Source organism: Eumetopias jubatus, unplaced genomic scaffold (genome assembly GCF_037043125.1).
Source record: "Eumetopias jubatus isolate StellerSeaLion01/CBP00866 unplaced genomic scaffold, mEumJub1_p1.0 scaffold_7, whole genome shotgun sequence".
Lineage (NCBI taxonomy): Eukaryota > Metazoa > Chordata > Mammalia > Carnivora > Otariidae > Eumetopias > Eumetopias jubatus.
Genome location: NW_028274813.1, coordinates 108,057,339 through 108,069,891, shown reverse-complemented (window position 1 = coordinate 108,069,891; position 12,553 = coordinate 108,057,339). Strand labels below are relative to the sequence as shown.

General features: G+C 54.1%; 1 protein-coding gene across 1 annotated transcript in view; it reads left to right on the top strand.

Annotated features, from left to right (window-relative positions):
- ITGA11 (integrin subunit alpha 11) overlaps positions 1–12,553 on the top strand; it is a 111,867-nt gene that overhangs the window by 66,446 nt on the left and 32,868 nt on the right. Inside the window, exons 8-11 of the mRNA XM_088025179.1 lie at positions 1,594–1,738; positions 2,217–2,382; positions 4,012–4,082; positions 11,897–12,041. Coding sequence (XP_087881305.1) covers positions 1,594–1,738; positions 2,217–2,382; positions 4,012–4,082; positions 11,897–12,041 — 527 coding nt within the window. The remainder of the gene's footprint in view (positions 1–1,593; positions 1,739–2,216; positions 2,383–4,011; positions 4,083–11,896; positions 12,042–12,553) is intronic.

Sequence of the window (12,553 nt, the reverse complement as noted above, 5' to 3'; positions counted from 1 at the left end):
TCTCTTAACTGGGAGCTTGAAGATGCTCTGAACTAACTTCTTCCAGGCTTTGTGAATTCCTCAACATCTTAATCATGCACATCAGTTCATCAGCGGGCCGTGTCACAAGAGATACCTTTGGTGATGAGCTTTAACCTAGCATCGTGGAGCCTAAATCTGTGGGTCAGACCCAAGAGTCTCAAGGAAACATTTATTCTCAGATCCTTACTGGAAAATTCTACCTGCTGGGTCAGACTTTGGGTCCAGACCGTGTCATTCCTATTCAGAACCTCACGGTCTAAAGGAGGGTTGGCCCCAGAGGCATGGAGAGCCAGTGATGGTTCCAGAGCCAGGTTTCCTGCTTCTGAGATGGGCTGCCAGCTCTAAGAGCCTCTCCGCAATGTGGTGGGCCAGAAAGCCAAGCCCCGGCCCCTGGCTGGATGGCCCAACAGGCAGGCCAAGCACCTGCTTCAGGCACTGAAAACAAAATAAAAAGCGAGAAAGAGGAGTATTTGTCATGGAATTTGCTATTTAATAGTTCCCAAAATAGAATCAAAATAGTCCTTGTGGGAAAAGTCAGAACTTCGTTCAGCCTTCGTTCCGTGTATTTTATGGATTAGTGTTGTTTGGGTGTTGAGTTACTCTGGCCCATCACCCTTTCAGTATGTAGGGAAGTGGTTCTCAGCATCAGTATTCACTAGATCTTTGGAAAAATACTGATGCCCAGGCCATGCCCCAGAGCTTCTGATCACATGCCCAGGTGGGGCCTGGACATCAGCATTTTTTTAAACTCCCCAGGTGATTCTAATGTACAGCTGGGTTTTTGAACCATTAACTTAGGGTGTCTAAAGGTCCCCATCTGGGGCGCCTGGGTGGCTTAGTCGGTTAAGCGTCTGCCTTCGGCTCAGGTCATGATCCCAGGGTCCTGGGATTGAGTCCCACATCAGGCTCCCTGCTCAGTGAGGAGCCTGCTTCTCCCTCTCCCTCTTCCCCTCCCCCCCCTCGTGCATTCTCTCTCTCTCTCTCAAAGAAATAAATAAAATCTTTAAAAAAATAAAGATCTCTATCTGACCTTGAACTTTCCTCCCAAACCCACGCTGTCCCCTTCGCTTGCCCAAACAGCATGGTCAGGACCCTAAAGGGGTTCTTTAAAGTCACTTTTTAAAGATAAGCAAGGGTGCCTGGGAGGTGCAGTCGGTTAAGCATCTGACTCTTGGTTTTGGCTCAGGTCCTGAATCTCAGGCTCATGAGATCAAGTTGTGGTTGGGCTCTGCGCTCAGCACGGAGTCTGCTTGAGATCCTTTCTCGATTTCCCTGTGCCCCTCACACTTGTGCGCTCTCTCTCTCTCTCTCTCTCATAAATAAATCAATCTTTAAAAAGATAGAAAAAAGAACAAGCAGATACATGACCCATCTGAGCAGCTGGTGAATGAGTAGTGTGGGCATCTCAACCCAGCTTCTTCGTTGGTTCGAGATCCAACCCTGTTGGGTTGCTCCCTCGGGGGAGGTGAGTGGGCTTGGCCCTACTTCTGTGGCTGCCCCTCGGGAGGAGCACTGGAAGCTGCCCCATCCCTACATTCCTCTGTGACCCTCCCCCCTGTGCTATGGTTTCAGCTCAGAGGCTTTCCAGAAAGGTGGAAGGAAAGGGGCCAAGAAAGTAATGATTGTCATCACAGACGGAGAGTCCCATGACAGCCCAGACCTGGAGAAGGTGATCCAGCAAAGCGAGAGAGACAACGTGACCAGATACGCTGTAGCCGTGAGTCCTGCCCCGAGTGTCCTAGACTGTGTGCCCCTAGAGGCTTAGCCATCAAACCTCAAACCTCTGGGGAGTCTCAGGGGCATTTTCTGGGTAGTGAACAAGCTGTCCAGGCCCTCCAATGGGCCTCTCCTGGTTTCAGCCTCTCCTAAAGAGCATCTGGGGAATCCAGGGCTATCCACAACAGTTGTGGGGGCTTGGGAGGTTTTTTCCTCCATTGCCAGGGAGATTCTGACACCTCAGAACTCTAGGAAACACCCCCAAGCCACCCAGCCCCCAGACCCTTATCTTAGACCAGGGGCCTTCTCTGGCCCCTACAAGACAGCCCGTCTCAAACTGCAAATGGAACCCCAAGTTCTGCTCCTGGCAGCTGAAACAGCGGCCGTGGCCACTCGGGGGGCGGGGGGCAGGGGACTAGGGCGTGTGGGGAGGTCTGTGCTACGTCCTGCTTGGTCACCCTGCCCCTGTTCCCTGGCAGGTCCTAGGCTACTACAACCGCAGGGGGATCAATCCAGAAGCTTTTCTAAACGAGATCAAATACATCGCCAGTGATCCCGATGACAAGCACTTCTTCAACGTGACCGACGAGGCAGCCCTGAAGGACATTGTTGATGCCCTGGGGGACAGGATCTTCAGCTTGGAAGGTAAGCGATACCTACCGAGAGGGGTCTACGCTTCCAGGCTCATATCAGGTGAACCCCATGGAGCGACATCCAGCCCCACAACACGGAATGCTTTAGCAGGAGCCATCCCTTCACGATAAATGAGTGGTATTCCATGCGGGACTGGAGGCTGTGCAACCTCACAGACAGCCCCGGACAGTGGCTTTGCGACTTTCTCCTCCTTTGACCACTGACGATCCTGAAGCCTGTAGGAACCAAGTGACTTGCCAAAGCTTCCCCAGCTTGGGAAGGAGTCGGGGTCTGAGCTAGTGTCGCCGGATTTAGCAAATATAAAATGCAGTGTTTGTGGCAGACTGATACTAAGAAGTTATCCGCTGGTTGTCTGAAATTCAAATTGAACTGGGCATCCTGTATTTTATCTGGCAACCCTAGTTTGGATGCAGCTGGGCCTGCCTCCGTAGCCTGAAACGCTTAATCCCTGAGTCCGCTGCCTCCCACTCCGCCAAAAGCACTTTGCACAGGGTTCCTTCCGATTGCCTCTCTCCTTACTATTTATTATTTCTTAAGATTTTATTTATTTACTTGACAGAGGGAGCACACAAGCAGGGGGAGCAGCAGACGGAGAGGGAGAAGCAGGCTCCCCACTGAGCAGGGAGCCCAACTTGGGGCTCGATCCTAGGACCGAGGGATCATGACCTGAGCTGAAGGCAGACACTTAACCGACTGAGCCCCCCAGGCGCCCCTCTCTTTACTTACTATTTAAACTCCAGTTTTGTTTGCACGGCTCTCCTTTGCTCCGTGTATTGCTAGACCTGGCCCTCCCGACCCTGGGCTGGGCCACATGGGAGGATTTGTAAACAGAGGCAGAAAGCAGTGTCCCAGAGCCCGAGCACATTGGAAAAGATGAGCTCCAGACCCACGAGGAGACAAAAGCAGCCCTTATCCACAGGACAAAGGAATAGAAAGTATGAGCCTGAGTTTTGACACTCACATAGGACTTAAATATCCAGATGAGGGTACTTCTAGAAACGGTTTCCTTGGGCGTGGAGAACTTCGGCTCCAGGGCCCTGGGGGGAGCGGGGGCTCTCTGGGGAGGGGCTTTCAGCACACATGGGTTTCTTGTGCAAAGCTGTGGTGGTGACAGGTCTCCCTCCCAAGGGTCGAGCCAACGTTTGGGCATCATCCAGAGGCCTCTGGAACCAAAGCTGGTGAATAATAGGAAGGAGAGAAGTGGGAAAAGAAATGGAATTTCCACTTCTTGCCAAAAATGTAGACTATTTCTTTCCGTGCACTTTTCTCGATCTTTCCCCTATTTTGACAGTCATATAGCATACATGCTCTGTCATATAACTTGTCCCAAACCCTTTTCAGCAGTAACGGGGCTACTAATAGTAAAGCCAGCAGCTGCCAGAAGGTGCCTGGTGCCTCCCTGTGCAGGTTGCCTGCCTCTGGGGCCACCCAGGGGGGCAGTGCTGCTGGACTCAGCCTGGGGCCACCCAGGGGGGCAGTGCTGCTGGACTCAGCCTCAGGGCCCCCTCTGCCCTCGCTGAAGGGGCCCCCAGGACACAGGTGCTGGGGGTGGAGATGCAGGTGTGTGTGGCGCTGAGCGATCAGGCGTGGAGCTGAGATCTTTCTGTCCTTCTGTTTTAGGCACCAACAAGAACGAAACGTCCTTTGGGCTGGAGATGTCGCAGACAGGCTTTTCGTCCCACGTGGTGGAGGTGGGTCAGGGTTGGAATCGCCCTCCCGTGCACTTCCCAGCTCTCTAGGTGGTCACCCCGCCTCTCCTGGGCTCTCACGCCTCTTTGTTTCTCCGGTCTCTCTGTCTCTGTCTGCCATGCCTGCAAGAAGGAAGTCAAGGTCTTCAACTTGCAACAGGTTGTCTCAAGCCCTTCTCAGCAGGGAGTGGGCTACAAGTAATGAACCACCCCCTCCCTGCCCAGGGTGCCGATGGGGGCATTTCCTCCAGGATCAAAGGTCCCAGTTGGTCCACAGAGCCTTGTGTGAAAATTGGGTCAAAACCAATGGCATTTCGCTAATAGTACCCTGTGCCTGAGGCGGTCTGTGCGTGCGGGGGCTTAGCCCCACACTGATGCGGGAGGGTGTCCAGATGTGCCAGGTGGCAGAGGTCCCAGGCGGGCACGCCATGTCACGAGCAGCATGCCATGTCAGAGGCTCTGCGTCGCAGGCCCAGAGTGTCAGGCTCTCACTCACCCTCGGCACACCTCACCTGGTTCTGATTGGCAAGATGGGGCTGGAACCTCCCAGAATCGCCAGAGGGGCCTCGAGAGAGTTGGTGTCTGTGAGAACGTTTTTCTAAACCATGGAGCCCCACCTGGGAGCACTGCATGGTGGGAGCACCGCACGGCAGGAGTCTGAGTCGGGGGCATACTTTGGGCAGACAGGCGTCCTGGCTGTTCTCCCCTGACTGGCACCACGGGAGCATCCTTCTGCCTCCTCGTTTGCCAGAAAAGACCTATTGATCCTGCCGGCTTATACATGACCTTCATTATCTCACCGATTCCCGCCCCCACTCCTCTGTGAGGTGAATCAGGCAGGATTCCTTGGTCCCCATCTCCAGAGCAATAAACTGAGTCACACAAAGTCTGAGTGACCCGCTGAAGTGACATAAGCGACAAAAACACCAGTCTTACACTTTTCCCCCCCACACCAAGCAGCTGCTCCCTTAAAGCTTATGGAATCTGAGGGGGTCTGAGTCAGAAATCCCAAATCGGAGGCAGGGTGTGGGGTAGGGGGACACGTGCACAGCAGGCAGCATGCAGAGGGGTGGAAACCTGACTCATGATCCACTGTTCCTGAGCTGCATCTGGACAGGCTCCTGCCCACCCGAATACAGCAGGATATAAATGGAACTGCCTGTAATTATAACACTCGTGTTATATGGGCACAGCACTTTAAACTTTTCCAGGAAATTCCTGCGCCCCATTTCATGCTCAGCACAGCCCTGCTGGGTTGGCAGGTGGGAACAGTTGTCCGTTTTAGGTGGTCAGATCTGCAAATCTTTTCTGTGCCTTCTCGGGGCTGGGCCCTGTGCTGAGTCCCGGAAGGTGCAGGCTCCTGCTTTGAATACGATGGTCCATGTATGCCCAGGAATCAGGGAACCTGAAGAGAAAGGGAGGTTAGGACGAGGTTCAGGTATTCAGGAACACTGAGATGAGGCCTGAAAATGACCCAAGCAGTTCAGCGTGTCGAGCGAGATGAGTCCCTGCAGGATCCACGGGCTCCTCAGCTGCACAGGGAAGACCAGGAGCTCTGAGCCTGGCCTGTTATTTAGGTCAAGGGCATGCATTGCCATGTGCAGATTCTCCCACGTGTCCGACTTGTTTTCATTCCCGTGGTTGGAGAGACCAGGGTGCCTCTCCCCACCCTCATCTCCACCCCAGCTCTTCTAAAGTCCCCAAGTCTTGTTTTCAAGTAACAGGCATCTGGAAGTTTTTATCCGATAGGACTCTTAAAGAGATGATGATTAAATTTGAATCTGAGACTCTTGAATACTTAAAAAGAAAAAAAAAAATCCTTCCAAATCTGAAGGTATGGAGCAACGATGGTGGGCTGTCGGCGCTGCGACTGGCCATTGGGTCGCTATTTTAGGGCGCAGAGGTTTCTCAGTGCCAGCCACTGATGCCACCATAATTGGCCACAGCTGTCCTGTCTCAGGGTCGGTCAGACTTCTGTGGGGCAGAGGATGGAGAGCCTTTCGGCTTTGCCCAGAGCAGGTCTGGAGCCCCCGTGAGTCCACGTCCTGGGCGAGCTACCAGGCTCCATCTCCCACAAAAGCGTTCCACAGACAGCCTCAGACAACTGCTTCCTGCAAATGTGTGGAGAGCCTTCAGCTGCCCTGGGCCTGTTTAGTTACGTCAGAGAGAAAGATCTCTAGTCCTAGGGGAAGGACCCCATAGAATGTTCTCAAATAGCAGAGGAAGGGCCCAGCGGCTGATCACCTGGGCTGCTGTTGTCTACCTAGCAAGGAAACCAGCCTTCGAGTGAAAAAGGGTAAAAGCAACAAGAGGAAAGAGACTCCAGTGCTCAGGGTAGGAGAGGAGACCCCAAAATGCCACCTGGTCACCCAAAGAACCCAATGCCCCAGGCCACAGGAGCCACTGGGGAAACCCAGGGAGCTAGAGTCAACCCAGGGAACTCTAGTCTCAATTTGCAAAAAGGGGAAAAAGGATATTCTGGAAATTACCATCAAGAAGGCCAGCTGTGATCTCTGGTCAAATTCTAAAACAGATTTTTAAGCCAATGGTTCCATTAGCATTTGGAAATGAACGCAAAGGTCACTAATAGCTGGAGTGGCTTCTATTAGTCCTGGCTGCCTGCTGAGGTGGTGAACTCCCTGTTGAGCTGGGTAATCAAGGAGAAGCTGCAGGAGTCGGCCAGAAAGCTTACAAAAGGGACCCATACCTCCCAAGGGGGCGCAGACTCTATGAGTCTATAATGCCCTCAGGCCAGGAGGGGAAGCTATAGAGGAAGGAAGGGACTACAGTCATTGCCCATTGGTGGTGGATGGAGCTGGGGTGCTCCTCTTACCTGAGGGCTCAGCCAAGGAATTGGACCTCCTACCCCACAGTCCATACGTCTCCCCAACTCCAAAAGTTTCCAGAAGGAGGCAGTTTTATTAGCGTGGGTCCTGTCTACACAAATACTTTGGTGACTCACCTGAGATGGAAAGAGACTATTTTCCTTTCACCTACACGTGATGACCCAGCAGGACCAGAACAGGCCAAGGCGGGGGGAGTCTCCCACCTCCCCGGCCAGCTGCCCCTTCAGCCTGTGCCCTTCCTGCAGCGCCCCCTGGGGTTGTGGGCTGGAGAGCTAAGGCCATTGGCCATTATCGGAGGTCCTGAGCTGTTGAAGCCTTCAGGCTGTAATTTTTCCTAAGAGCTTTACATCTGAACTAGTTTGGCACATTTGACTCAATCAAAAATGAAAGAAACTAATCCATAAATTCCATAAATGATGATGTGAGGGGTTGTAAACTCTTCTATGCCCCCATAGCCCTAAACAGTGGATTCTTCCACCTGCCAGCCAGGCCAGGCAGTTAAGTGTCCTCAGGTTCCACCTTGTGCGACCAGGACATGGGAGCCAAGGTCTGCCGGCTTGCTGTTCCAGATGGTTGAGAAGTGACTCCTGCTGGTAGGAATCATTTCCAGTTCATGGCGGGGTGGGGGTCCTCCTAAGCCCCAGGCCCTCAGGCTGTGCGTTGGTGCCCCGCACTCCACTCCTGGGCCTCGTTCCCAGGACCTCCGAGCAGAGACCACCAACACTCTGATCAGGACTGAGCAGTCAGGTACCGTGTGGCCCCTGCTTCCCACACCCCCTCCTTGTCACCCTGGCTCCCGATTTCCAGCACGGTGAAGAGCTTCCCTCCGCAGAAAGACTGAGGGCCTGTTTCCGGGTGTCTCCTGCCCAACCCTGTCTAAACCTCCTGGCACTCGTCCCTTCCTCAGGCTCCACTTCGGGCTTATTAAAAATAATCATCTTCTGACAGAATCCGAGCATTAGTGAAAGTATAATCCATCCTCTTAACCATGTATTTGCCTTAGGAGGGGCTCTCGGCCCTTCTACAGCCACTCTGATGATGGCTACACAGGCACTAGGGAGCCATGGAGGAGTCTAGGGAGGCGGACAGTACTCGGGGTCCTCTAGGTGGTCTGTGCGCCAGTGCACAGAACCGCCAGCAGCCACCTCCACCCGCCCATCCGAAGCCAAGAAGAATTGTTGGCATCTCGTATCCTCATTCCATTACTGCTGGGCAAGAAGAAAGCACTGCCTGACTGTGTGGCCTCAGACAAATCATTCAACCTCTCTGAATCTCAGTCTTTGAGCAGATGTCTGAGAAGTATTTCCTGGAAGTGAATCTTGAGGCTTGGAACTGGAAGTGTGTATTTCGAGACTTGCTAATAAATCAAGTAAGAGTTTCTTAAAATCCTATCCTAACTCCACCCACCCCCTCAGTTGCCCGCCCCTTCCTGCGGGGACCGCCCCCCCCACCCCCCCAGCCAGGCTGCCTGGCCTCCAAAGGGGCCCTCCCCTTCAGCTGCTGTCAGCGCCAACCTGACCATGAGGTCTACCTCTTTGACTCCTGCCTCCCCGGTGCTTTCTAGACCAACTAAAGAATGAGAAGAGCTACTATATACCGAGGCCTGATTGGATGCCAAGCACCACACTAAGAATTAAAAATGTGAATCCTCACAGCAAAATGATTTACGGCAGCAGCGGAGACAGAGTAACGGAGAGAGAGAGCGAGGGAAAGAGAGAGAAGCTTGCCCAAGATCATACAGCTAGCCCCTTTGGAGCTGGGACAGGGACCCTGGATGTCTGACCCCAGGCATGCTCTAGCCACCAGGCCAGGGATTCTCAGCCTCAGCCCAGCCGACAGTTTGGGCCCCACAGTTCTTGGCTGTGGGACTGTCCTTGTGTACTGTAGGCAGCAACCCTAGCCATTACCCACCAGATGCCATACTGACCCCAACACCACCCCCCACTCTGACAACCAAAACTGGTTCCAGGCATTGCCAAATATTGCCCGGGGTCCGAGCTGCCCCCAACTCAGGAACCACTGCCTTAGACTATGCTGTTTCCACGGCTGGGGACGCACACTGGCTGGAACTTGGTTGAGGTCACATGCCCAGGGAGCCTTCAGCTCAGGTGGGAAGGCAAGACTGCTGTAGGGGCCGGGGCAAAAGGCAGCTAAGAGCTGAGCTAGCAGAATCCAATGGCAGGTGCTATGCTCAAGTGAATTACAGGTATAGGTTGCCTATAGGGAGGGTACGGACTTGGCCTTGACCATGCCGGCATGCTCATTTCTGCACAGGGCACCAGAAAAGTCAGCTTATGCCAAAGGTCCATGGGCAAGGCCACCCGGGCACACCCTAGCACTATGTGGTGGGAGCTCCGGTGGCCCCAGGGGGAAGGAAGCCATAAATCAGGGAGCCAGTGCCAGGCCCAGAGCATGGGACGAGGCTCTTCTCTGGAATGCCCTGCTATTCATGTTCCAGCTGGGTCTGCATGCCTGGCTTCCTCAGCCAAGGCTTTGGCCCTTTGGGGGACCCTGTCCTTCCAGATTTTTTCCAAATGCAAAATGTCTAGGCTCCCCGAGCTGGGGAAAGACAGTGCCATAGCGAGGTTTGCTCCGGTGGCCTTCGCTTGCCCTCCCAGGCAGCCCTCAGCCACTGTCCTCGGTGAGGCTCTCCCTAGCAACAGACCCCTCTTGGAACAGGGCCACTACCTGGGAGCACAAACGTGTAGCCCCTGCCAGGGTAAAACGGCATAAGGCGAGAGCCCGTGAGCCATCAGCCGGCCCAGTACCACCAAATCCAGAAGTCCCAGTGGAATCCCCAAGCTCCACTGGTCAGCATCAGTCCTCCGCAGCAGAATCCCAGCCATGTCAGTTGAGCCAGGCTCCCTCAGCACGTCGTGGAGGCCTCTTGTCATCTGCAAAGCCAAAAACTCATTTTCTCCACGGAGGAAGGCTGTCCTGCAGTAGCAAACTTGGACTCAGCCGTAAGAGAGAGGGAGGAGAGAGAGAGGCGAGGCCCACGGATCACTCTCCTCTTAGAGGGTGTTCCAATGGAAAACTGGAACCTGAGTCCAGGGGCTGCCCATGGGTGTTTTCTCCTCTGCCCAACCCACCTCCTGCTGCGGGTCCTAGCCCTACCCCGACTTGCTGTGCAGCCTCGGGCAAGTCCCTTTCCCTCTCTGAAGCTTGGATGCTGTTTGTCAAGTGCAGATAATGAACATCTGTCCCACTGGCCTCTCACAGATGGGTGGCTGGATGAGAAAGTACTCTGCAAAGAAGGGAGCATGCCCCAAGTTCAAGGAGCGCTGGCGGTGACCGTGGGCAGCGAGTCTTTGAAGCCCCGGCCCCGATCCTGGCCCGGCAGATGTCAGGCACTCCCCAGCTGAGGCTCATACAGAGTAGGAGGAAAAAGCTAATTAGAAAGTGTGACATTAAACACAACCAAGCATATCAGACTCTCCAGAGACCGGCTTACTTACAGTCATAAAAACATTCTGTCTGAACAGTCAGTTCCAGAGTATTCCAACTCTTTAAACCTTATCTAAGATCAACTTCAGTCTTTAAAGTGCCCCCTGGGAAATGAGAAATGGAAGGTCAGCTTCAGGTTCACGGTCCTGCCCCCTCCACTGGCACCAGTGAGACCAGCACCTGGTGACCCTGCCTGCATGTTCACTCACGGCCTTGACTGTCCCAAGGCCAGAATCACATTTTTCCATTGGCACCATCGCTTTGGAGGTGCGGGGAGTTGGAGTGGTTGGGGGGACCTCAAATCCTGCCAACCAGCCAGGATCAGGGAGGTTCAGTGCAGGGGAGAGGTGACTTCACCAGCTAGTACTCTCACAGCCCAAAGCTGGGGTACCACCTGCCCGGGCCAGAATCGCCAAGGTCGCCCAGGAAGGTGGCCCTCCCTGCTTCCACCACCTCCTCGGACCTTCATTGTCCCTAGTCACTGCTCTTCCTCTTCTAAGTGCTTGCTGTTTGTCTTTCTGTGCCCACTAGCTCTGTGGGTTGTTTAAGGAGGTGGGGTAGTGATGGCGAGGGTGCAGAGGCAGCCAGAGAGGGAGGGGACCCAGTCCTCTGGGACGACCCTGGAGTCAGGAACAGGGAGCCAGCCCCTCAGGGAGCCAGAGCCCCCATCTTCCCGTCCAAGCACTGCAGCACCCACTTACCCTGCAGCTAAAGACAAGCGTCCTTCCTCAGAGCGAGGGCTGTCACGGATGTGGCCCTGGCTTATCCATCCAGTCTCATCAGAGTCACTCTGGCCCCTCATTCCATGCTCCAGACCATTAAACGGCTTCCAGTTCCTTAAAACCAAGGCCTCGAGACTCTCCAGCCTCAGGGCCTTTGCACACTTGTCCCCTCCCTGTCCAGGTGTCCGGGTGAGCATGATTTTTCAAAACGCTTTTCCTGACTCCCATTTCAGTCTAGCCTAAACCTCCCTGTGCTATTTACTTATAGCATTTATCACAATTTGCAACTATTACACTTATTTGCACAGTTCTTTAGTACTCGGAGCTCTGCGAGGGCGGAGACAATATCCCAGCACCAAGCAAGTGACTAGGACAAAGCAGACACTGAAGAAATGAAGAAGTAAGATTTACACACAGGGAAGCAACTCAGACACCACAAAGGAATGTGGAAGGAGGCCAAGTGCAGGGGCACGGCCTCAAGGAGTGAAGGAAGGAAGGGAGAGCGACAGGAGATTTCCTACAGAGGGGGTAAGCCCACAGAGGAACAGAGGCTGGGGCCTAGAGGTGGAGTTTATTTCTAGTGCATTCCTTTGTTTGACCCATTTTGTGCTAAGGACGGGGTGGAAGGTCCTTGGCTCATTCAAAAGTCAAGAATCCTGGCTGGAAGTCGTTAAATAATGAACACAGGAGAAGGTGCCCGAGGTGGCCGGCACATGTTTCATTGTGCAGAACCCGGATGCGGCTTCCCAGCGAGGGGCCCCCGGGGGATGTGAGCCAATGTGTGTCCCCTCCCCAATGTCAGGACGGAATTCTGCTGGGAGCCGTTGGTGCCTACGACTGGAACGGAGCCGTGCTGAAGGAGACCAGTGGCGGGAAGGTCATTCCTCTCCGAGAGTCCTACCTGAAGGAGTTCCCCGAGGAGCTCAAGAACCATGGCGCCTATCTAGGTAAGAGCCCGAGCAGAGCGTGCCTGCTGGGCAGCAGGCCAGGAGGGCCCCAGCGGAACTGCCCCCACACGAGACAAGGGGCCTGTGTGTGAATATTCTGTGAAAATCCAGGCACAGGGGCCACTGCCTCTTCAGCCTGGCATCCACCGCACCCAGCACCGTGCCTGGCCCACCGTACGTTCTTGATAACCAGGTAGAATAAGTGACAAGCAATGCACCTGTACCTGAAATTCAGCTGATGCTTCTAGACGCGAGGTCAGCCGTTGGTGTTAAAGCTTGCTGCCTTGACTAGGGTTTGAGCACGCTGAGCTGCCTCCGAAGGCAAAGTGCAAGTATTAATGTTCACAATCAAGGCGGAAGTCACTTCCCACTAAGCACTCCAGAAGCAGACATTAAAGAGAACCACAGACTGTTGGCCCGATGGTGATAGGTCCCAGGTGTGAGGCCCTAACCTACTGAACCCAGTCACCTCCAGTTCTGTAAGAACCATGAGCCTGGCCCTCCACGCTAAG